The 26,550-nt window shown below is 38.5% G+C and overlaps 1 protein-coding gene across 4 annotated transcripts in view; it reads right to left on the bottom strand.

Moving 5' to 3' along the window:
* POU2F1 (POU class 2 homeobox 1) overlaps positions 1 to 26,550 on the bottom strand; it is a 127,024-nt gene that overhangs the window by 31,873 nt on the left and 68,601 nt on the right. For all 4 annotated transcript variants that reach the window (XM_060770585.2, XM_060770584.2, XM_060770586.2 and 1 more), the window contains exons 3-8: positions 21,916 to 22,010; positions 10,860 to 10,913; positions 7,322 to 7,441; positions 4,492 to 4,671; positions 2,235 to 2,361; positions 370 to 464 (exon numbers count right to left, since the gene is read on the bottom strand). In XM_060770585.2, the coding sequence (XP_060626568.1) occupies positions 370 to 464; positions 2,235 to 2,361; positions 4,492 to 4,671; positions 7,322 to 7,441; positions 10,860 to 10,913; positions 21,916 to 22,010 (671 nt within the window). The remainder of the gene's footprint in view (positions 1 to 369; positions 465 to 2,234; positions 2,362 to 4,491; positions 4,672 to 7,321; positions 7,442 to 10,859; positions 10,914 to 21,915; positions 22,011 to 26,550) is intronic.

A 26,550-nucleotide genomic window follows, 5' to 3' on the forward strand; every position in this document is an offset into this window, starting at 1 on the left:
GCCTAATGGCTGTTTTACACATGCAAATCAAACAGCTATCAACATCTCTATGTAAATGGGCTATTTTATTTTTAATAGTATCTGGGACATATGTTGTTCTCACTTTATTTGTGAACATTAATGAATTTTCCAATAATTGAATGATTAATAGAAAGTGTAGTTTGGCACACAGAGGAACTGTATGCAACATGTCAAAGCAAAGTACAAGATTATTTAGAAACTGTCAGTGACCTTTTCAAGAGAGATGTGGCTACTCATTCATTATTCAGAAGAATGAGCTCAAAGACTTTTGTTATGCACCATGGCATAAATATTTCCATCTAACCACATCAAATAAAAACAAGGCCCTTTAGGAAAAAATAGACTGACCTGAGAGGTGAAAGTGATGCTTGGCTGAGACTGCAGGAGGTTGGCTTGGCTTTGCTGAGGTAGTTGCGTTAAGAGATTCTGCGCTTGCAGGAGACCTTAAAGAAAGAAGATGCTAATAAGCAAGTTTATATAAGTGCTCTTGATCTTCATGATTTGCTGCAAAATGGCACTGTGTGGGGGGCACAGAATGTACACCTCTTTAGGGAGACTGCACTTATAACTCTGTCTATCGATGAAGACAGTCAATTTTAAGCATGTCATACTCACCCCCACAAGTGAATCAGAGAAGGAAAGGGAATATTAAAAACTCTGGGGCATCATAATGCTTTCAAAGAAGGAAATATGAAAAAAATATAATTGCATGACCAAAATATCAATTCATAGAATCACAGAACTGGAAGAGAAAACATGGGCCATCTAGTCCAACCCCCTGCCATACAGGAAAAGCACACTCAAAGAACCCTTGACTGATGGCCACCCAGCCTCTGTTTAAAGGCCTCCAAGGAAGAAGCTTCCATCTAGGAATATCTGTCTAGACCCGGGGGGGGGGGGGGGGGGGGGGGCAGAAGTGGTAGATAAAGGATATCTTGTCTTCCTTGTCTGAGTTAGAGTTCTATTGGAGAGGAAGTCACTAAATTATTGTTGGATACCATACTATTACAATACATTTGGCTGTGTATTAAAGAGTTTTGTTTTTTGTAGACTTACAACTTAATATTATGTTGTGTTATAAATGACCTTGCTTGAGCCTCTAGGTGTTATACACTTGCATCTCCTCCACTGGCCAAAGTCAAGAGAAGATTGGAAATGTTCACTCCTACTTTTAAAGTATAGCAAACCCTTGGTATCTACAAGAGTTTGGGCTCCATTGATACCAATGTCCGTGGCTGCTCAAATCCCATGATGTACAATGGCATAGTAGAATGGTGTCTCTTTTATAAAATAACAAAATCAAGGTTTGGTCTTAGGAATTTTTTTTGTAAAATTTTCAAGCCATAGATGGTTGAACCCATGGATGCATAATCCATTAATATGGACGGCCGACTGTAAGTATTACGCTTGCGCATTTTGGCTGAACCGTGATCTGTTTCTGCTGGCAGGATATCATTAGACCCCCATATCAATTTTCACGTGCCTCCCGAAAATGAGCGCATAGCCAGATGGCATTTTTGGTCTGCAGCCGAAAAATACAGTTAGATCTGGCAATTGGGGGGGGGGGGGGCTCCCTGGGCTCCCCTTCCTGTCATTTTAGGCAATGCCATCATTCACCCTTAAGACCTGGATTAAAAAGCATCAGAGTTAAGATTCCACTCTTTCTGTGATCCTTTCACCTAAATTGTAGCTTATCATTATATATGAACTGGTTGTTAAAATTTCCTTAACATAGATTTGTGGAAATGCTGATGAGGAAAGTAAGACATATTCCCTTTCCTCTATAATAATTATGGCATGCTTAAAGACAGTAGAATTTCTGGGCAAATGTCCATTCAGTCAACTGGGTGTATCTTTTGGAAATCACTGATTAGCAAGCAAGTGATGCTGCTAAGGGAATGCTGACAATTGCAAAGGCATGTATGTTTTGTGTTGAATGGGAAAACAAGGCTACCACTCTACAAATGTATGCATTTATTTCTGAAGACTTTCAACCAGCTTCCTAAAATAGTAGGCCTTCTTAAACAAGATAGTCATGTGCACCACATAGTCCTAACAAGGGAAGGAGTTTTCTTCTAAAACATAAATGCTTGGATGCTGAAAGTTCCTGCTTGGTGATTTCCCCACAATAAAGTATTTCAAAATACGTCTTTAAAATATAAAACATTAATGCAAACATTTCCACGATATCCTTTCAGAAATTTCTTGCTCACCCTGCTGCCCCTGTGGCGTTTGTGAGATGATGAACTGTGCTGGTTGCAAGTTGGTTGTAGGATGTACCAGCACAAACTGTTGCAAGTTGAGATTCTGTTGTTGGAGCTGCTGCAGGTGCTGCAAATCCTTCAAGAAGAAAATGTATTAAGAAACAGCCAACTTAAGTATTCATTACCTCCCCTTCAAAAACACAGCATTATTCATTTGAAAAAGAAGAATCCCCAATACATCAATATATTAACTTAAGGGCAAATATGGAAATAAACAAACACAAAGCAAATTGTCTGGAAAAAAATTAAAAAGAAACTATTTATATACAGTTCTGGGCTCATCATCATATCTTCTGTTGTTAAAACTCTTGCAGATTTCATCAATGTTATCAAATTCACTAAGAGAAATACGTTCTCAGCATTCATCAGAAGCTGATGTTTTAGGCTGGCATAGAATTATGCTGGCATCCTCCTGCCCCTCTTCTGGACTTAAAGTGGCAAAAAAGGCACTTTCACCAGTGCACCAGATTCATGAACAGACCCACTTGCTAGGGTTTTCTGCTAGCTGCATCATATAAGCAGAGGCATTTAATGAATTCTGTCTCTGCTTCTTTGTGCACTTGGCTCCAGGTAAATAAATAAATGAAGATGGGGTGTCTGAGGGTGAGGAGATAAATATAGTCACCCTGCTTTACTCTTCATATTTATCTTATTGAAAATGTAGTGTAGGAGGAAACTGCATCAAACAAGTATGTTCTTTGGACATTATATTTCATTATGATGATGTTTATAAGTTGTACACATCACAGAAATCATTAATCTGCAGGAATCACATGGACAGGAGGCAGAGTGGGTGAGTGGAGGAGGATTGGCAATAGTCCATTGCAGGCCTGGAAAGTGAGTTTTCAACTGTAACAAAATTAGCTCACTACAGTTACTAAGAAAAAGAAGTGCACCAATAGTGAAATGACACAAGCATACTATGAAAAATGAAAACATTTTATCCTCAAAAGTACTAAGACATGATTTGTAAACAATCTTTCTGTTTTTATATGAACAAGAATGTTTATACTGTACATTCCCTCCAAGTAGCTGAAATGAAAGGTCTACAAATAATACAGCATAACATTTAAAAATCTGCCACCAAGTATCATGAGTGCCACTATTTTATCCCTATTCCCATATGTAATTTCTGTCATTGAAATTGAGGTTTAGTTAGGTTGCATATGTAAAGTCAGTCAATTAAAATATTGTGATGTCTTTGATGCAGAGATCAGGCCAGTGAAATCAATTATTCAAGAATAATCCTATTAAAAACAATCAGTTATTTGAGTAATGTGTTTACAATTCAAATGAGTAAAGCAAGGCTGCATTTAAAGAATAGCAATATTTGCATAATCTTCAATTTGTCATGGAAAAGAATGCAGAGCTTTTTGAATTTACAGTTTATATGTATTTTTAAAGTTTAAACTCATCCCCACTTTCAGGGTGCTATAGATTTTCCTGTTCAATTTTGTCACTGTGAACTGCTCAGGGTTGAGAAGGGTGGTATACAAATACTGCAAATAAATAAATAAATAAATAAATCCTGTGAGGTCTACATTGTCCTGGTACAAAGGTGATCAACAAGCAGAAAATTGAGCCCATTTCTTCCTGGTTGAGTCCAACGCAGTGAAGAATATCACTGGAAGAGTAATTCCAGTTCAGACTTAATCAAATCTTCACACTGTGAACTGACTTTCCATTTGTGCATTTTATTCTCCTTAAATCAGTGGTTCTCAACCTGTGGGTCCCCAGGTGATTTAGCCTACAACTCCCAGAAATCCCTGCCAGTTTACCTGCTGTTAGGATTTCTGGGAGTTGAAGACCAAAACATCTGGGGTCCCACGGGTTGAGAACCACTGCCTTAAACACTTCCTGGCTGGCATGTCCTACAGCTTTCTGAACCATCCTTTCCAGATCTGTTTGGAAAGGATGGTGTAATGTAACAATGAAAGACAATTTGCACGAATTAGGAAGTAAGGAAACAAAACAGAGAAGGAAGAGCACTAGCACAAAGTTCATACATATGTTAATATTTTGACTATTTTGAAAGTTACAATTTTCCATAATACCGCGATACAGACTTTGAGAATTCAAAGATGAAGCATGTGATGCTCGATACTTAAAGAGAGTGAACCCTAGACCCTCATTAAGCTCCTCCTTGGACAGGCACAAAGGAAACATCTTCTGTCAGACCAAACCCCATAACCCATTAAGAGCTCACCTGTGCAATTTGTATGGGCTGAGATAGAGGGATCTGTGTCATGGGCGTTGCAGCAGAAGCTGAGATGGTGGCGCCTGCAGCATTGTGCTGCTGACTGGCTGAATGCTGCACTGCAGCGGCCAGCAACTGTGCCTGTGCCTGTTGTAGCAACAATTGCTGCTGGGCTGGTGTTAACGTGAGCTAGAAACAAGTTATAGGACAGTAGTTAATGGCACAAACAACAACAATGCTTTTGCAAACATAATTCTTTACTCCTGAGCATCTTCCATGAAAGAAGCCACCCTCTATAAAGAGCAGCTGTTTGCTCCAGGTAAGATAGAAATCAACCTACATAGCTCATTTCACATAAAGGCAATGGTAATGGCGCAACCATTATACCACTGCAGCCATTGAGACTAGGGGGATTACAGAAGTGTCTCTATGGTTCTGCTTCGAGATTAATGCAAAAAAGGTAATTAGCAAGCAAGCATGCAATGGAAAGAAACAGCACTGGCAGGAAATAGCAAGCAAAAAGAACAAGCCGTCACTGACAGGCTTTGAAAGGAAATTTACACCCACCAGAAGCACAAGCGATTAGACAGATGAATGAGAAATAGCAATACTGGCTATGGTTACCAAACAAACTGATAATACTCCAGCTGCTTCACATTAGCATGAATCCCTGCCATGTTCCATCATCTCCATTATGCCTTAAGATATAGCGGAGGAACATGTGCACCATTTGTTCTCCTCCAAGTCCCCCCCCCCCCCCCTTCATCTGCCTTTTTGTTTTGATAGGATTGAGTTGGTAGGTTGACATCTTTGCCAGTTTCCAAACACACATTATCTCTTTGGAACAGGTGGTGTCAGAGTCCTTCCAACACATGAATATTCTTCCCAGTTTCCATTTTAACAGAGCCCTCAGTTTCAAAGACCGCAAGGTAGAAAAGACCAGGTTGGCACAATGATATAGAACACGTTTGGACAGATTTAAAAAATTATCACTGTGTGTGTGTGTGTGCCCCCATGCATTTACATACACAACACACAGACAAAAATATGCATACTCAGGCACCATTATCCCAAGAAAGAACAATTACGTTCAAACTACAAGAAAACTGAATTCAAGATAATAGGTATTTACATAATTTTGATATGAAGCATCTGCTCTTGATTGACAGCTACAGCTAGTCAACACAATAAACCAGACAGACTATCACTCTAATTTAGATACAAGACAAGTTTCTATAAACAGAACTAAATTCAAAACAGAGGTGAATTCCAGAGCTCAGCACTTATGGGAAGCAAAGGCTAAAGTCTCACACCTTCAAAATTGCAGGAGCAACCATCCCTTTTTACTTTGCCCGTTGTTCCAGCATACAATTTTGCAATTACAAGAAATATTTACAGCTTATATAGAGAACTTGCCATTCCATATGATTTTTTTTAAAAAAAAACAGGTTTAAAATTATGTTAGGTATTTAAAAAAGAATGTCAGCATATCAAAAAGTCTGAGGACATCAAAAATTGCATTCTGGTAAAAAATACTGAAAACAGTTGATCTTCTATTGATAGATAGGGCTAAGACTTTATTTTCATATCAGAGACACCAACATACTTTCCCTGTGTAAGTCACAATACTGTTTCAGTGACGTCAGTGACATCAGAAAAATGTGTTAGCATTGAAGGCAGCATATCACAGAAGATATAAAACATGGGACAAATACACTTTACTGTCATAGAAATGAATATGTAAAAAGAAATGTGCTACAGTTTACTGACAGCTGGGCTGATAAGCCCTAGTAAAACTGTCTATTTCAGAGGTCATTTTTCTATTCTTTGGCAAAACAGGGGACCAGCACTAGCACGATAAGGTTATGAATAAAGATAAAAAGGTAAAGGTTTCCCCTGACATTAAGTCTAGTCGTGTCCACCTCCATTTCTAACCCAAAGAGTCGGCATTGTCCGTAGACATCTCCAAGGTCATTTGGCCAGCTTGACTGTATGGAATGCTGTTACCTTCCCGCAGAAGTGGTACCCATAGATCTACTCACATTTGCATGTTTCAAACTGCTAGTTTGGTAGAAGCTGGGCCTAACAGTAGGAGTTCACCCCACTCCCTAGATTCAAACCACCAACCTTTTGGTCAGCAAGTTCAGCAGCTCAGCAGTTTAATCTGCTGTGCCACCCGGGGGCCCTATATCAATAATCCTTTCTGAAGAAAGTCTCTATTGGAAGAAAGCTGTGCATAAATAACTTGCCACCTCACATACAATTATTGCAACAGAATTTTAAAATTTCTTAAAAATCAATAAGCTGTGTCAGTAGTGTCTAAAAAAAAACCCCTAAGAGATGCCTCTTAGACCAAGAGTTCATGAAACAAGATTCTGCTTCTGTTTCATGATGGAGGAACAAACTGGGAGAAGTTCTCCAGCAACTGAAGAGAAAATTCACAGAGACAGGAGTTACTTCAGATAGAATGGAACCAGGGTATATAGTATTTTAAGAGTGAAAATTAGTTATTTGAACTGGACATACAAGTCAACAATATTATACAACCGTATATTGGGAACCAAACTAACAAGTACTACTCATAGCTCAAGAAAAAAAGAAGAAGAAAAGATAATCAGTTCTTGGGTCTCTCTCTGCACATAGAATATCCATTAGACCAGGCAAGGAAGGTCTATGACTGAGAGAGAATCACAGATATAGATCAAGGATGCAACAATTTTCTTCCAGAATTGTCTGGAATTATAATTTAACAGTCAATTTCATTGTCTTATAAGTGATTGATGGCTAATAGAACAACATGAGATGATAACCCATTATAATTAACTCGGGTTTATCTTACCCCAGTGATCTGTCCTCCGGCTAGCATGAGCTGAGTCTGGGGTATGGCCGCCTGAAGCGAAGGCTGCTGGGAAGGCTGGCTTGGCTGCTGACTCTCCCCTGATTCTTCATTAGATTTAGACTAAGAAAGAAACATACACACCTTTTCAGATATATACTGACACAGATATAATGTGAAAACAGCTATTTTTCCCTATTTTTTAAATATCTTTCTCAACTCATAATAAACTTTTGATTATCTTAAATCACTAAGTCTTACCTCACCCCCCCCCCCAAGTTTCTTTTGACAAATTATTGCTCTAAAGGTAAAGATAAAGGTTTCCCCTTGACATTAAGTCTAGTCGTGTCTGACTCTAAGGGGTGGTGCTCATCTCTATTTCTAAGCTGAAGAGCTAGCACTGTCTGTAGATGCTTCCAAGGTCATGTGGCTGGCATAACTGCATGGAGCGCCGAAGCAGTACCAGATCTGAACTGACGACCTTTCGGTCAACAAGTTCAGCAGTTCAGTGGTTTAACCTGCTGAGCCACAGGGGGTATAACATAACATAAATTATGGTGGCCAGTAACATTCCCTTCCATTTATAACAAACCATTGTCAATGGTGGACAAAACAATTTTTTCTCCCTAGTCTATGCTATACAAAATATTCTAGACAAGCCTGCATCACAGCAATACAGAATGTGTGGAGCTGTCCAATCATGCAACTAATATGAATGCTTCCCGTTACTAGGTGCATTGACACTTTAGATCAGAGAAGAGTTTTATTCAGTGGTTCTCAACCTTCACAATGCTGTAACCCCTTAATACAGTTCCTCATGTTGTGGTGACCCTCAACCATAAAATTATTTTTGTTGCTACTTCATGACTGTAATGTTGTTATTGTTATGAATCATAATGTAGAAATCTGATATGCAGGATGTATTTTCATTCACTGGACCAAATTTGGCACGAATATCTGATACGCCCAAATTCGCATACTGGTGGGATTTGGGGGGGGGGGAATTGATTTTGTCATTTGGGAGTAGTAGTTGCTGGGATATATAGTTAACCTACAATCAAACAGCATTTTGAACTCCACCAATGATGGAATTGAACCAAACTTGGCACAAAGAACTCCCATGACCATCAGAAAATTCTGGAAGGGTTTGGGGTTGTAGTTCACCTACATCCAGAGAGCATTGTGGACTCAAACAATGATGGATCTGGACCAAACTTGACACGAATCCTCAATATGCCCAAATATGAACACTGGTGGAGTTTGGGGAAAATAGACCTTGACATTTGAGAGTGGTAGTTGCTAGAATGTATTGTTCACATACAATCAAAGAGCATTCTGAACCCTACAGATAAGAGTTGGGCCAAACTTCCCACACTGAACCCCCATGACCAACAGAAAATACTGTGTTTCCTGATGGTCTTTGGGGACCCCTTGCGACCCCCCCAGGGGTCCTGACCCCCTAGATTGAGACATTTTTGTATACTTCTCATTAATATAAAATTTCAACCTCAATAAAGGACTAGTCTGAAAAAGTGTAGCAGCAGGGTGGAGGTAGGAGACAAACACTCTACACATCTTGTCTCCAGCAGCAATTTGGTGTTTATCTAGGCAAGCACATTTCCTTTATTTAAAACTATTTTATAAAAGGAGAAATTAGTGTAGCCATGAGGGAGGAAATGCAAGCAAGAAAGCACATGAAAAGAAAAAAACAAGAAGAGGGGGTTTATGCTAATTAAAACTGCTTATGCAGAACATTAAAATTCTGCATAGATTTGCATATTTTCCACCACCTGTTTAGGGGACTGTAGAGCAGGCTAATTAACATAGAGGGTCTGATTAATTCTGCCAGTCATTGAGAGATAATTACAGCACAGGACTGTAAACATTCTGCACTGGAGATATAGCCTGTTTGCCAACATCTCTCCCAGGGACCGAAAGTTTACCATGGCAACCAAGGCAATTTTCAGCCTCTCTTTTAAAGAGGAAGGTCACTATCTCTCCCTTTTTTCAAAATTATTATACGTAACTAGGTGCGTGTTCCAGGGGGTTTCAAGAATGCTCTATCCTAGTTCTTCAGAGCTTATACAGAATGGGGTCACTTCACTATCTTCCTTTTCTTTTCGATACACTGTTTGAATATTTCAACGACTAAAGCAACCAGTGGATTGTAATGTTATAGGTATCGCATAACCCACAAAGCTTAAACAGTTGCAATCAGCTATGTCTACAAGAAAAGTGAACAGCTATTTTAGATTTTAACTGTGATAGAGGTGTAAATATTCACATATTTCATTCCTTAATGCAACATTGAATAGTTCCTAAAGCATTCTCCCCACTGTGAGATTCAACACATTGGGTAAAAACAAAACAAAAAGTTTTTTTGTGTAACATCCAACTTTTTAATTATTTATCCAATAATAAAATTGCTGTATGTATTTGTGTAGAAGTCAAAAATGTTGACAAAAAATTGACTCAGAAAACCTGAGTTAACTCATCCATAGACCAATGCTGGAGGTGCTGATGTCATTTTGGGCAACTTAGGTGGAAATGTTTTATGTATTTTTAAAAGGAGAGAAAAAGATTTGTTAGAGTCTCTTAAGTTTTAGCCTTGGTTTATCCACACCTAGGAAAATGTATAATTTTGCCTCCAAACCCACCCTTGACTTATACACAAGGTCAATTTATACACAAGGATATATGACAAGGTGGTTGAAACATGTTAAAGATGAAAAATTATACAAAATATCAATAAAAGTATAAATATAAAAATACTTGAAAGACAATTAAACAATTCATCAAAGTTTTTCTTTCTGCAGAATACCTTATTTACCGTGCAAACGTGTTTGTATTTGAATAAATCTTTTTTTATGTAAACAAGTTTTTTTCAAAAATAGTCAAAATTGTTTCTATGGTATGCTAGCTAAGAACAGAAGGGATGAACCACAACAATGAAGACAATTTTATATTACCACCAGTTTTATCGGCAATGAAAACGTTACTCAACAGTACTTGGTTCTGTAATAAAACATGGGAAGTACTTTTATAGATCAACAGTACTAATGCAGTGAACAGTATTTCCTAATAGCCCCTGAATCATGCTAAATACTATTTCAAATACAGGTAGCCCCCAAGCTGCAAACATCCAACTTAGAAATGACTCATTGTTAAGAAAGGGGGTGAGACAACAGGAAGTGAGAGAAATCTATCTCTCGGAAGGGAAATTCACTCCTCAAAGAATTATCATGGGAAAAAGAGGTCTCAACTGAAGCTTTATTACCAATCCTTGTTTCTACAACAAGCCACAGTTTTCAAAATCCAATGATCACAGGGACAGAAAGTGAGGTAAAATCACTCAGTCAGCAAAACAAACACCACAGAGTCCAAAGATAGCTAGATAGATAGATAGCTGGAGTTAACACTTAAAAATATACCTGTTCCGACACATACAAGTTCAACTTAAAAACAGAATCTATATTATTCATAACTTGGGGACTGCATGTACATTATTACATGCAAATGTGAAAGACATAATAACACTTACCTGTATATTTAGGGACTGGGCCGCAGCCTGTAAACTTGATCCAGGGAGATGAACCTATTAAAAAAAGGTTAGATTAAGTCTCGTGTAAAGAAAGACTGGAGAGTCACACAAGATTAATAAGTGTAGCATATTCCTTTTGGATGTTGGACTTAGGGTGCATCTACACTCAATGCTATGGAACCATGGGAGTTGTAGTTTTGCAAGGTCTTTAGCATTCTCTGTCAAAAGGTGTTATTGCTGCAACAAACTACAGCTCCCATGAATTAATAGCATTGAACCATGGAAGCCATGGTGGTGTCAAACTGCATTAATTCTACAGTGTAGATGCTTCTAAGACTCAGGAGACCAAGGCCTGGATCCCCACTGAGACATGGAAACCAACTGGTGCACTTTCTCAACCTCAGAAGAAAAAAAAAGCAAATCTTCTCTAATTAAATCTTGCCAAGAAACCCAATGATGGCCATAAGTCTGAAAATATAATTATTTTAATAATAATAATAATAATAATAATAATAATAATAATGTATTCTCCTCTCTGCGTGTATTGAGGTGGTGAACATCAAGATATTAAAATACAATAGCACATTATTCAGTGAAAACATCTGTTTGAAAGAACATATACACTTAATACATATTAAAACAGTTAGCACATAACTTAAAACCATAATTTTAAAATAATCTTGAAAGGCCTGCTGAAAGATAGTGGTCTTTATTGCTGCTTTAAATTTAGACATTATACTTGGCTGTTTAGACATTATAATTTAGACATTATACTTGGCTACTCTTCTGGAAGGACATTTTACAATCTAAGGATGGTTGGAGCAAATGTCCTCTGAGTGATCATTGCCAACCTAGTGCTGGCTGATTGGAATAAACATTGCCCAAAGGACCTGAGTATATGGGGTGATCATAGAGGAGCAGGCAATCCCATAGGTAACCTGGATCTAAACCATGTAGAGCAGTGGTTCCCAACCTTTTTTTGAGCAAGGACCTCTTGATTAGGGACCAGTTTGACCAAGGACCACTCTCCAAGATTAGTACCAAAAGTGGACTTTCCTTTTCTACTGATCTCTACAATACAAATTAGTTAGAAATCAGTTTTTGGTCAATTTTAAATTTGGTTATTTGGGATACTGATTCAGAAAATTGCATTGGATAGATACATCAGTTCTAGTTTCTGATACAGAACATATGCCACCCAATGGTCGCTATCTGCTAAAACACAGAAAACCATATTTAATAATCTAGAACTGATGTAGTAGTAGTAATCTTTCATGGGTAGTCAGCCTCTCCCCTCCCGACATCCCCATTGCCTCAGAGGGTTTTGCAAGACCAGTCACTCTTGTTGCCACATGACTTCATGGCAACAATATAGCAGTAGTGAGGCTGCGGACCATATTTCCGTTTTTTGCGGACCACTGGTGGTCCATGGACCACAGGTTGGGAACCACCTACATAGAGTTTTCAAAGGCAATAACCAACACTCTCACTTTCCCCAGAAAACAATCACCAGCCAGTGAAAATATTTTAATGTAGGTGTAATATGAAAACTTCTAGAAGTACCAATGACTAATCTGACTGCCATGTTTAGAACTAATTTGGAGTTTCCAAAATTGGTACAGAGATAGCTTGTTGTACGACACATTGCAGAAGTCCTGCCTTGAAGTTATCAGTGCGTGCACTATCATTTTTAGTTCCTCCAGCTCTAGGAAGGGGAATAGCCAAAGCTAATAGAAGTGATTGCTGACTGTCATATCTATCTGAGCTGTCATTTGAAGCAATAGATCCAGAAGCACTCCCAAGTAAGAACACGGTCTTTCAGGGGAGGTGTAACCCCATCAAGGGTTATAGGACCCTTGATTAGAACCCTTGATATAAGCAGAGGTGCCTGGATTCAGTGACAGTTTTTTTATCCTCCTCCAGGCATTCATTCAAAGGAGATAGAATGCTCTTAGCTGAGACTGTTTTTGAAGGAATGGAGAATTTGGGTGTCATCAGCCTACTGATAGCACCCTGCTCCATCAGTCCAGATGATCTCTCCCAGTAGTTTCACGTAAATGTTGAACAGTACTGGGGATAAAATGTCACCTTTTGCTATGCTACTTAACAGCTCCTTTTTTTTGAGGAGCAGCTATCTCCAAGCACCACTATCTTTAAAACCTTTTTACTGGATTGTATAAGTATAGTATAACTTGTTGCCATTATATTACAGAAGTATTACAGAAACAAAACCAATTAGTAAAAGGAAAAGAGGCTACATACCCTTCTAGTATAACTCATTTTCTACTCCTTTCTAATTTCACCTTAGTCTCCTACTTATACATATCTCCTTATTTTTAGTTTTTCCCCACCCTCTCCCTCTCTTCCCCCTCCCTCTAGGAACAACCTTGATTCAATTTCAGCTTTTATTCTGTATGTTGGATCATGGGTATGGCCTGATTTAATTCCTTGCATTGTACCATGACCCAAAAGCACAAGCAGGGGCACACTGCCTTTGTCAATGCGGAGGCAAACATCATCTATGTACAAAAGTGATCGTAGCAGTCTCAACTCGGTATCCTGCTCTGGTACCAGTTTGAAATGGATCTCAATAACTTGTGTAATCCAAGACTATCTGGAAGTGGGAGGCAATTTTTTTTCTAACTTTCTAAATATATAAAATAATTGAGAGGCAATGAAAATTTTATAAAAGGAAGTGGTTGTTTCAAACTTAATGCCAAACTAAGGCTTACACTAACCAGTTTATATTCTGAAACATGTTCAAAGTTTGAGAAAAACAGACAAACCATTGTTTGTGATATTTCCTTATTTTCTTGATTCCTTTAGATCTTTCAGTTCTTATTCCAAGCAGTGCCCTCTGAAAACTAAGCAATGTGCCTGTTTAGTAAGTGAGATCAACCTGATTTCATTCAGATGTAATTCCAGAACTACTAGCCAGGAATTCCAGCCATGCTGACAAGCATATGCAAGTTGTAGTCCCAAACCTCTCGAGAGAACCATGTTGCTTGGCCCACCAAACTGGACTTTGCAGGCTACCTTCTAATTGTGGTATTGGATATTGGCTACTCTGAAACCTTCATCCGTTAGTTGTTGATTATAATGATAGCATGGGAATTATGTTAAACCATGGTTTGGTGCTTTAAAAACTATTCTGTCAGAGAACTCCAAGTGATATCCTAACTTTGTTTAAAGAGGTAACATTTACTTTATTATTCAAACAAACCATTTAGTTTAAGGAACCAAGTTAGTAAGAACAATGCATTGGAGATAAAATGTCCATTGTTTTGTTGGATTTATACAATGTAAATACCACAGAACAACATAATAAATACTATCACTTGCTTTTTCCACATGCAAATTCGGATTACACGTAGCTTTTGCTAATTAAAATGGTGAGATTGACAGCAATGGTTCACAGAGGATATTCAAACAATTAAAACTTGTATCTATTGACAACCAATGCTGTATTTTAATAGAAGTATTTCTTTTCCATGTAGCTGTTTTCCCAATACAGGCAGTCCCCTGGGTTATAAACAAGATGGGTTATGTAGGTCAGTTCCTAAACTGAAATTTTGTGCAAGTCTGAATAGATATATATTTTAAGTAACACACACACACACACACACACACACACACACCTGTAATGTTTGTTTTGTTGTCTGTGCCCCTGTTCAGAACATTTAATCTCACATTGTACCTGTGACAATTTAATTTTTCCTCTCACTTCCTACTGTCTCACCCCCTCCCCCCCATTTGTAACTAGGAGTCATGTGTAAGTCGTATGTTTGTAACTCGGGGACTGCCTGTACCTGGAAACAGTTGTAACAGCTGATTATCTATCCACTATTTACAACTTACAAAAGATAAACACCTTTTCAGCATTCTCAAATAAACAGCTTTCATCGGTGTGCTTTAAAAATAACCTTTGACTGTAACTGCCACACTTCCACAAACATTAAGGATGAATAAAAAACTGAAACATCTTACTGAAAGAGTAAGCCAACGAAGTAGCAAATCTTTAGAACACTACTGAAGTTTCAACCAGTACAGATTAAACCAGATATGTAGATCTAAAAGATCTAAATCCCATAATCAGTTTCAACTGTAGATGATAAACCGAACTGTGACTTGTCAAGTCAACTATTACTTAAGTTCTAATGAGTTAATGGGTTTACTCTAGTTAGGATGAAGAACAGGCTATAGGAGATTTTAAACAATATACAAACATCCTGAGAATTCTTTCGTAATTTTATATACTCACTAGCTGTACCCGCCATGCGTTGCTATGGCCAACCTTCCCTCCCTGTTTCTCTCCTTCCTTCCCTCCCCCCCCTTTTCTCCCCTTCCTTCTTTTTTCTTTCCTTCTTTCTTTGCTTCCTCCTCCTCCCTTTTTCTTTCTCTCCTTTCTTCCTTCTCTACCTGTTCTTGGACTGTAACTCCCAACAGCCCTCCTGATTGATCTACCTACCCACCTACTATCTCTATCTAATCTATATATCTTATCTATCTGGAGGACTGCTGGGAATTGCAGTCCAGGAATAGGAAATAGGAAATATGTACGGATTGGGATGCTCTCAAAGAAATCAAAGTAGAAGCAAGCTTGCAGCTTGGAAGCAGTGCATTTGGAGCATTCTCCTCCCCTAAAGGGCCTGGTCTAGAGGATGCTGGGAGCTGCCATTTTCACACATGCGATGTATTGTCATTTAGCTTTTGGGATTTTAAGTCCTTTCCGCTGTTTTTTGGGAGGGTTTTATGAGTGATGGTCATTCGTTGGGCCATTAGGCGTGTAGTGTCCAAATTTTGTGTCAATTTGTCCAATGGTTTTGAGTTATGTTAATCCCACAAATGAACATTACATTTATATAGATAATTTCATAAGACTATATAAAATTACGAGTTTATTCAGATCCAGGTAAAAGACCACAGCCATATTGTTGTAGCTCAGCGTCCTGACAGAGCTGCTACTCCTAGTAGCAGTGGGGAAAGGTCTCCTCGGGAGTCAGAGAGTGAAAGGCAGCGTCAACATGTTAGAGAAATCCTCCTGGCACCAAGCGACAGTGATATGTTTATGGGCTTCTCAGATTACGACATGGGGAATGGGGAAGCATCTAGAGGTGTTAAAAGGACTGTTTGTGAGCCAGAATCTGAAGGAGAAGCACAGAGGAAGCGTATTCGGGAGTTACTTAAGGAAACCACTTCTGAGGAGGACTTTTTGGGCTTTGAGGGGGATTTGGGGTCTGGAAGTGACATGGAAGGGGAGGAATTAGATTGGACTCAGGTACAGAATATAAGAGACATCTGCAACCAGCCCACTTCCAGCGAGGAGTTCGAGGGGTTCATGGGGGACTGGCAGCCAGGTGATTCTTGGCAGAATCTGACCCCTGATAGTACTTGGCAAAGGTGGAGAGATGGGCATTCAGCTGCAGACTTGGCAGCAGGTGATAGCGATGATGAAAGGGTGGGGAGCTCATCGAGCTCTGACAATGAGCTTTAAGATATAAGGGAGTTCTGTTGGCACATCTAGTTGCAGAAAGCAAAGTGTCCAAATGGGACCTTACTCTTTGCCTTGCCAAACTCTCACCTTTGGGTCCCGGGCTCCAGCCTTGAGAGTTCCTGTTGTTCCAGCTTTCAGCTTTCCAGTTTTCCAGCTTTGATTCCTTCGGATTGACCTCAGGACCGGTTTGACCATGCTCTGGCTTTTCTGGACTTTATGTGTTTAAATTTTTGGGACTGAAACATTCTTTTGTTCTGAAAGTGTGATTTTCTTGCTCCAGTGACTGTACTTATGCTACATATTGATTTTTAAGCAGTTTGCTTCATTTTTAGTTTAATCTGGATTAAGAGTCTACACTATAATCTGGATTATATTTTAGTTTGCTCTATTGACTCAATTTTGGTGTCAAACTACTCCAATAGACTTCAGCACTGCTGTTAAGTGCTTTTCAAGACTTTTTGTTATCAATAAAGCTGTGTTTTACCATTTGAACTGTGTCTGGCGTGTTTGAAGGCATCTGGGTCCTGACACATTATCAAATGTAACAAGATGACATCTCTTAAGAAAAGAGGTTCCAAAAGAGCTGTGCCACATAATGCACACAGAAGCTGCAGAATAGTGCTGAGAATTCAACAATATATTCAACGAAGAAGCACTAGCCTTACAATATAAGGAAATATTATGTTGCCTCTCCAAATGTCTCCATCACTTCTGGGCTGGATCTTACAAGATCACAAACATGCCATCTGTCACCAAGCAGACAATTTGTGTCCCAAAAGCTCCCATCTCCAGTGCCAACATCCAGTTTAATCTTCTTGCCCAGTAGCATATTGAGAAGCAGCCATATTAATTATAGAAAGGCTTCCAAGACAGCACTATGCACAGCTGTCTTAGAGAATTGGCTAAGTTAATAAACTGGCATATTTGGCTGTTTCAGCTCTTTTTTGGTTGCTTGAGCTTATGAAAAAAATCTCTTAGGTATAGCTTGCAAAGGCATAAAAGTCCATTTAACCAAGGCCTGAGCTCAAAGTGCTCCAATGCAAAAACTTTCCAATAAGAAAGTTCAAACACTGCCTTGTAGAATAATTTCAAGAAAAAAATACTGTATATGCATGATAAAACAGTGGGATACAGTTATTGCTACCATAAAGGATGGGAAATTAAAACAAAGCAGATATAACAATAGTTTGTTGTTATTATTGTTTTGGTTGTTATGTGGCTTCAAGACATATCTAACTTATGGCAACCTTAAAGCAAACCTAGCACTGGGTTTTCTTAGCAGGGTTTATTCAGGGAGTTTACCACTGCCTATCTCTGAAAGTGAGAGTGTCATCCAATTGTTTTTCATGGCTGAGTGGGAATTTGAACCCTTGCCTTCCAGATGATTAGCCCAATATTCAAACCAATATACAATGTTGGTTCTAGAAACTAGTAGCAACTTCAAAAATTAAAGATTCAATATAAACGCATAGAATGGTTAGTTTTGCCAGAAAAAAACCCCAGTTTTGTCAATCCATTCTCCAATCATATTGGTCTGTCAAAAATCTAAAGAAAATTCAGGCTGCTGTCCCTGCAAACTCAGGGTTCCATTGAAACAAATCCTCTGTGTTACTGATTCACCTTTGAGGTATTACAGGATAGTGAAACACTACTTTAGGAAATGGGTAACATGTTCCTCCAGATGTAATTGTACTGTAATTACTATTTATGGTAGCTACTAGGCAGGTGCAATCCATGGTTCTAAAGTACTTACAAAACTAAAGGTTGTGAAAACTAGGGGGTGCTGGTGCTTTGCTTCTACAGTGTTGCTAAAGTTCTAGTGGTGAAAATTCTAACAAAACTTTCAAAACTTCATTATTTCATTATTGGGGATTTTTATGACAGAACCTATTAGGAACTGCCACTTATGATGAAATTTTGAAAGTTCTGTTAGAGTTCTGAAAGTTTCACCACCAGAACTTTAGCGACACTGTAGAAGCAAAGCACCAGCAGCCCCTAGTTTTCACCACCAGAACTTAAGTTTTGTAAGTAATTTAGAACCATTTAGAATCATGGATTGCACATGGCTACTAGCTACAGTTAATGGAAGTTGTAATTCAACATATTGAGGGGCACAAGTAGCCCAACCCTGTCTTATTGTTGCACAATCTGTTAATGTACAAGGCTTAGAGACAAATTGATGCTACAAATAATTAGCTTGAAACTGATCAGTACAGAAGTGATATTAATGAAGACAATGTGTATATGAAGTGTCATTTATATTACTACAGTGCAAGATGTTTCAGTGCCTATGTTCTCCTTCCTTCACCATGACCTTTTACCATATTGCATAGTACTATCTCTCTTTAGCCACATCCATATTCAATATTCCACCACACTCAGGTATTATTGAGCATTCCAGGTCATAAAACATGGAAAGACAGATGAAAGATAAAGACCATGCAAAGTATTTATTTCATCTATTAAAATATTTGTAATCCTTCACATGTCTTCAGAGACTTTCAAGGCTACTAACAGGAGTATCAATCAAAGTTGTGATGAAACATTCACTGTATGTAATATACACAAGGAGTTAGCATTTTTGGGAAATCACTATTGGTTGAAAATATCAGATTACCAAAATCAAAGGATAATTAAATAGTAGTGTTTTCAGCAGCAGCTGGAAACTCAAATAAAAGGGGCCCAATCCATTGTTTCAAAGAGCCACAGTAACAAAACTGGTACAGTCTATCAATGATTTCAGCATTTTTCAACTACACAACCTCTGAGGATGCCTCCCATAAATGCAGGTGAAATGTCAGGAGACAATGCTTCTGAAACAGGGTGATACAGCAACCCGTTTTTCAACCTTTTTACCCTGGAGGAATCCTTAAAATAATTTTCAGATTTCAAATAAACTCCATGTAAAAATTGTTAGTCACACAGCTCAGAACAAAAAGAAGTATTTTTTCCAGTCACAATTAACTTGCAAACCCTAGTAACCTATATGAGAGCCATAGAATTCTAGGGATTTTGGGGGGATGGAATGGGGAGGGACAGAATTCAATGTGGCTAATAAAGTAAACAACAGATTAAAAATATTAGCCAATTTTAAAATAAATGAAAAACAAATCTATAAGAACACCTGCTCAGTTGGAAAGATACTTTTGCAGCAATCTACTTTAATAGCCACAGATCTTATTAGTTAACAAAGTGGTTCTCAAGATGTGGGTCCCCAGGTGTTTTGGTCTAAAACTCCCAGAAATCCTAGCCAGTTTACCAGCTGTTAGGATTTTTGGGAACTGAAGGCCAAAATATCTGGGGACCCACAGGTTGAGAACTACTGACAACACTGCATAACACAAGAAAGTCTTACTTGTTGTCATTGTTATGGGTGTTAGAACAAAGAGCAAGGCTGAACCTACAGATCTTAGAACTCAAGCAGGCTCGTATTGGGAAATACAGTTCTCCAGGTAAGTTGGCCCCAAGTAATATAAGTCATAACTGCCATTTTACACTGTGCCCAGAAATAAACTGATAATTACTGGAGTTCTCAATGAAGGATGCATGTACTTTAACTGACTCTGGTGAAGACTTTCAGAGCATCCTCAGAGTAGAAAGGGACCCCACAGGTTGGCAAGTCCAACACTCAAACAGTCCTGAATCCATCTCTGTGCGATGGCCATTCAAACTCTTTTAGAGCAACTGAGCTTTCTGAAATTTCTTCAAAGTTTAACCACACAATAGTGTCCTTTCTTCAGACAACTCTAAGGTTATGATGCATGTAACAGGATTCTAATATTTCCTACCACCTCTGTAAAAACAGGCTCAAGGCAAAGCACAACTTTTGCAAAGCACGATGTTTTCAGCTGCTTCTGTCTTAAATACAGTTTTCTGGGTTCTGTGAAAGTATTTTTTATCAAATTCTCAGTGCTAAGGAACAGGTGAAAACCTAACCTAGTCCTCTGATACATCAATTGATGCTATGATAAGCAAGAAAGTGGGTACCAGCTAGAGAAAGCAATTTATTTATTTATTTATTTATTTGCTTTTCTTTTATACCGCATATATCAGCCTGATACGGCGACTCTATGCGGTTTACAGTGCGATTAATAACAATTACAATAAATAAGACATAACATACACAGACATACAACAATAATCATCTACGCCTGAATGAAATCAGATCTCGTTCTCATAATCCTTTAGCCGTTCCTTGTTCAGTAATGCCGTCATTGTGAGTTCAATTGCATTGTTGACCGAATGCCTGTTCGTAGAGCCACGTCTTGGTCCTCCTCCGGAACGCTAGCAACGAAGGGGCCTGCCTGATGTCCACGGGTAGGGCATTCCATAGCCGAGGGGCCACCACTGAGAAGGCCCTGTCTCTCGTCCCCGCCAACCGTGCCTGTGACGCTGGCGGGACCGAGAGCAGGGCCTCCCCGGACGATCTTAACGTCCTTGCCGGCTCATAGGAGGAGATGCGTTCGGAGAGGTAGGTGGGGCCGGAACCGTTTAGGGCTTTATAGGCTAAAGCCAGCACCTTGAATTGTGCCCGGTAGCGAATTGGCAGCCAGTGGAGCTGGCTCAGCAGAGGAGTGGTGTGCTCCCTGAGAGCCGCTCCCGTTAACAACCTGGCTGCCGAACGCTGGACCATCTGAAGCTTCCGGGCAGTCTTCACGGGCAACCCCACGTAGAGCGCGTTGCAGTAATCTATGCGGGATGTGACAAGAGCATGGACTACCGTGGCCAAGTCAGACTTCCCAAGATACGGGCGCAGCTGGCGCACAAGTTTTAATTGTGCAAATGCTCCCCTGGAAACCGCTGAAACCTGGGGTTCCAAGCTTAGCGAAGAATCCAGGGTCACACCCAAGCTGCGAACCTGCGTCTTCAGGGGGAGTGCGACCCCGTCCAGCACAGGCCATAACCCTATACCCTGTTCGGCCTTGCGACTGACCAGGAGTACCTCTGTCTTGTCTGGATGAAAGACTTCCATCTCAAACTTAATGACAGATACTCTAAAAACACCAATTGTAGAGTGAGTGCGTATAAACAAGCTTTTGCAAGATTGAAGGTAAAAAATATGGTGGAACTTAGTTACTTCTGTTGTTTATTGACCTTTTTTCATTTTCTTTTTGAAACCGCATCAGTTTTTCAGCCAAGAGTCATACAGATTTTCTAGATGAAAGGGTCAATTACTTTATGGTGTAATCTGTTCAGTAAAGAAAGCATTTATGCAGATGCATATGTGTGCATAAATGTAGCTCTCTCCATATGGCCATACAAGGGACTGTTCGAAATGAACCTACTCACACAGGGGCATATCTCACTCTCCTTATGTTTACATTCAAAAGTCTTGCTGTCCTTTTCAATGTTTTGACAGCTTCTTTTTCTTCCCCATTCTGAACTATGCAGGGCTAAAAAAAATCATTATTTCAAGAACTTGGCACATTTTTTTTGCTACTGGAGCACAACATCAAAGTTACACTACTCCATATGTTCATGGACTTGCCTCCCTATTAGACAGAGAAAGTTTATTTCCATGGCTCCTTCTAAGATTCAGATTAAAAGAAAACTGACATGTACCTGATGAAGGTGTCCAAGGAAGGCCTGGGCTGTAGAGATTGCTCCTGCGGCAGGCACAGTCTGTTTCTGAAAGTCCAGGCCATTTGTCTGTGTGCCTGGAAAAACAAGAAAAGTTACAGGTCATTAAAACGCCCTCAAAAACTAGTTCTGAAAAATCTAAATTCCTCTCTTGTTGCTGGTTCACCGAGGCCACTTCTACACTGCCATATAAAATCCAGATTATTTGGTTTGAACTGGATTATATGGCAATGTTGACTCATATAATCTAGTTCAAAGTATATAACGTGAATCATCTACTTTGATAATCTGGATTATATGGCAGTATAAAAGGGGCCTGAAGTACCAGTAACATTTCAAGTCATACAAATGTGAAAAAACACCAGCCCCCTTGGATCATACATGATGAACTGGAAGTATCGTCTAAGCACTATATACTAAATCCCACAATCTTAACATCATTAACTTAATATGAAAAGCATTATATTAATATCTTATCAGGCAGTTACAAATTTTGAAAAATTTATTCCACTCCTCTGTTAAACCCAGGGGTAATTAAGAATTAATTGTAGCTTTGGGTTTGGGCTTAGGGTACAGATATAGAGTCAATGAAACAAAGATGTGGAATGGTCCAAGTAGCAAGAGTGAAATGAAATATGAAGTCTGTATTATTTGTTTTCTATATCTGTTGTCTGCTATGTGGTGTATGTGGAAACTATTTCAGAGGATTCTTGGTGAAATGCCCCAGAAATTAACCCAAATAAAGTTGGGCAATTTTCTAATGCAAATAAATCCTAATCTCTCTTTAACCATCTAGCATACAAGTCTGATTACACAAATGCCAAAACAATATAATATAGTGCAAAGTATGGGAACTAAAACCAGCCTGAAGCAAAACCATCATCATACTTAAAATAAAAAAGCTATATGAACACAAGAAAATGTTATACTAGTTTCAACAAAATGACTGATGTGCAAATTAGCCTGGGGGCCATTTCACACAGCCCTGAATATCAATGCAGAAAATCCCACAATATCTGCTTTGAATTGCCATATATATTCCAGTTCAAAGCAGATAATGTGAGACCTTATTCAGCTGTGTGGAAGAGGCCTGGAAAGACTACTCCAGAATATTGGGGGGCAAACATACTCTGGCTTCCAAGACCTTCCCAAGAATGGACTCGGTTGATGAAGAGGTGCGTACTGAGTTGAAGAAGCATTTTGTTATAAACTACCAAGGCATATGGATCGTACCTGGTGCACTGCATTCATAACAGAAATTAGAGGATGGGATGAGAAGAAGGAATGATGAAAATACAATGCAATAATCCAAGATACATGTTTGAAAAGGGGAGCTAGGAAATATGAAACAATGCTAACTATAGGAAATAACAGAAATATTATATATGGCCTTAAATGTAAACCTGGGAAGAAGAGCACCATCAAGGATAAGACAAAAGGAGGCTGGTGAAAGGAAGCAGACTAAAAACCAGAGCTCAATATGCTATTTTTTCAGAAATAGAAATATCCTTCTGAAAATTCCAGTGCTACAGATCATGTTTGTGCTGGGAAATAAGATAACAGATTTACAGTTTTCCTAATGACACAAAAGAAAGATATAAAGAAGGAGATCGATAACGCTGAATATTGTCACCTTAGAAATGAGAGGAAAAGGCACAAGTGGAAATGAGAAAGTGTGATGAGAATATGGAGACTCCAGTAAACCCTGAAACACATGTGTCAAAAGCAATGCCAGTGGGCTGAATCCAACCACATCATTTTTTGTGACCTGCAAGGCTTTCAATGCATTTGCATTTATAGTCTTACAATTACAAACATCCCTTTGAAGATAATCATAAGGCTGACGTTATCCTTGGTGAAACAATAATAATCATAATCATCATCATCATCTTTATTTATATCCCGCCACTTTCTCCCAAAAGGGACTCAGGGCAGCTTACAAGACATTGCGGTGCAGTATATAACATAAATGATATATAAGTGATAAAACAATATCATGCAAAATTATAAAACAACCACTATCAACACATAAAATAAAATAACACAATTTAAAATGTAAAACCATCAGTAGTTAAAACTGGCTGCCATCAATTCAAACTAAAGTGCCAGAGTGTCACCCTCATATGGGCTCATATAAAATGAACTTTAGGGCAGGGGTGCCTTAAAAGATGATAAATGAAACCAACATTTTGGCATATTTGAATGCTTAATTTAAAGTGCTTTAGCATTCTTCTAAATGTACAACAACAGATTGAACAACTTTGAGATTGAAAAAAGGTGGATATCACTGGACTCAGGAACTTTAGAGTGTCTTTTTGAAAAAGAGAACTAGAATTAGCATTTCCTGGGATATAAATATATATGAGTTTTCTACAAGGTGGAAAGATACTGCATTCTGAAATAGACCAAAACATTTTAGATAGAAATGTCCAAGTTTAGACAACAAATTGTTGCTTATTTGAATGAATGAGTGCTCCAGAAAGAAGAGATTGAAAGTTTCTATATCCTTGTTTGTCATTATATCTGGCAATGACAAATCACAGCCAGTAAAGAAAAAGGTACGATTTCTGAACTTGTTTTGTTCTGAAATGTAATAACAGTTCCTCATCTAAATGTAACACATTGAAGTTAGGTTTAAATTGATCCATCCATTGGGAAGCATTGATGTAGGAGACTGATTCATGTAGCATAACCATTAACTGATTTATATCTATTGTACCACAGGCAACTCCGATTATTTCCTATGCTTTATGATTGAATAATTAAGAACAGTTTTTTGTTTCTAACTCTGTGACTGCAGTATTAACTTATTGGATACTACTGTACTATGGGATACGGCAAACATATAAACTGGTCTGTATTGGCAAATCTGAATAATGTATCTTGAAACAAATCACTTACTAATCCCAGTACATGACGTAGATTAAGTTTTGATAAACTATGCAAAAATCCAGGTTTTTTTTAAAAACCCATTCATTCGTTGTCGTATTTATATAATTATAAGAAATAAAGAGCTCAGTTTTGGGGTTTGATGATTGAGACTAATGGCAGTTCTTCTCAGACACATGAGAATATAAGGGATTTTTTTCCTATGAATGTGAAAAGGGAAGAAATACATAGTTCCTGGTTGCATCAGTTACTATTAAAAATAGGCCTAACCAATACTATTCCCCATACTACATCATAAACTCTGTATTGACTTGATATTAATATTGGAATACAGTAATTAAAAGACAATTAAGACAAAGACAAGCTTAATTTAATGTAACATGGTTTTACTGTATTGTAAAAACAGCTTTGTGAATGAAGTATTGTTTCTATATTTCTTTTGCTGGCTGCTTGAGTTGATCCACCTCAAATCTTTATGGTCAGTATGTTTGTTTCCTTAACATTTATTGTAATCCTGCTTTTGCACTTTTTTCCTCAGTAGTTTCATGTCAACTATTTTCTACTAGGAATATAGAGACACCTACATGTTGATTTTCCTTCCACCAATGTTCATGTCATCTACTATATTATGATATGTGCAATATATAAATTAAACAGAGAAGCTGGCAGCTATGTTTCTCCATTCTTGTACTAAAAGATCCCTTAAGCAACTGCATAGATATAACTCTAATTTTCCCTCATGGCCACCAGCATAAACTATAGTTTACAGACTCATGCACTTGTTTGCCTTACATTTTGACAAAATAAAATCAAACTGAAATCCCATTGCTTGCAGTACACTGATGTAAAGGCCTATCTTTATTGTTGTTAACTCTGGCCAAGTTGACTTTGACTTATGGTGACCCTTTGAATGTCACTTATCATCAACAGCCTTGCTCAGTTCTGGCAGGCTGAGGTTTATTACTTCCTTGCTATGATACATTTTAAATGAACACCAACAATAGCCATTTTAATGTATTTTAATTGCTTTTAGAGTATATGTCTTAATGTTAATTCATGTCATTTGTGTTACTATGTCCTATTGGATTATTTTTATTCTGTTTTCATTTCGATGTTTCATTTTTCTGTTATACGAGGGTTATCCGGAAAATAAGGTTACAAGGCATGTAGTTCTCATGGAGAATTTTCTCAGGGGAAGTTGGTATCATTGCCATGTAGCGGGAAGCCAGCAGAAACAAGTGAGCAGTGCCAGTAGTAGTAGTAGCTCATCGACTGGCATTGTGGTGAAGGTTAGAGATAAACATCCTCATTCCGTGAAGTTCACACCGTAATACACTACCTAAATGCTAAGGGCATGAACACCACTGCAATTCAGCATGAAATTGTTTCAGTTTATGGAGAGGACGTAATGCCAAGACAGCATGTGACAAAATGGGTACAGAATATATTGTGAGATCATGAAGACTCTTTGCAGAGCCATCCAAAACAAATGTTGTGGGATACTGACAGTGGGAGTCCATCTCCTTCATGACAATATGCGTCCACACAACGCTCGTGCAACACAAGAGTTGTTAACTTCATTTGCTGGGATGTTTTAAGCCACCCCTCTCAAAGCCCCAATCTTGCACCTAGTGACTACCATCTGTTCACTAAGTTGAAGGAACACCTTGGTGGAAAACACTTTTTCAATGACGAGGTGAAAATCAAAGTGACAAACTGGCTGAAAAC

This window comes from Anolis sagrei, chromosome 3 (genome assembly GCF_037176765.1).
Source record: "Anolis sagrei isolate rAnoSag1 chromosome 3, rAnoSag1.mat, whole genome shotgun sequence".
Lineage (NCBI taxonomy): Eukaryota > Metazoa > Chordata > Lepidosauria > Squamata > Dactyloidae > Anolis > Anolis sagrei.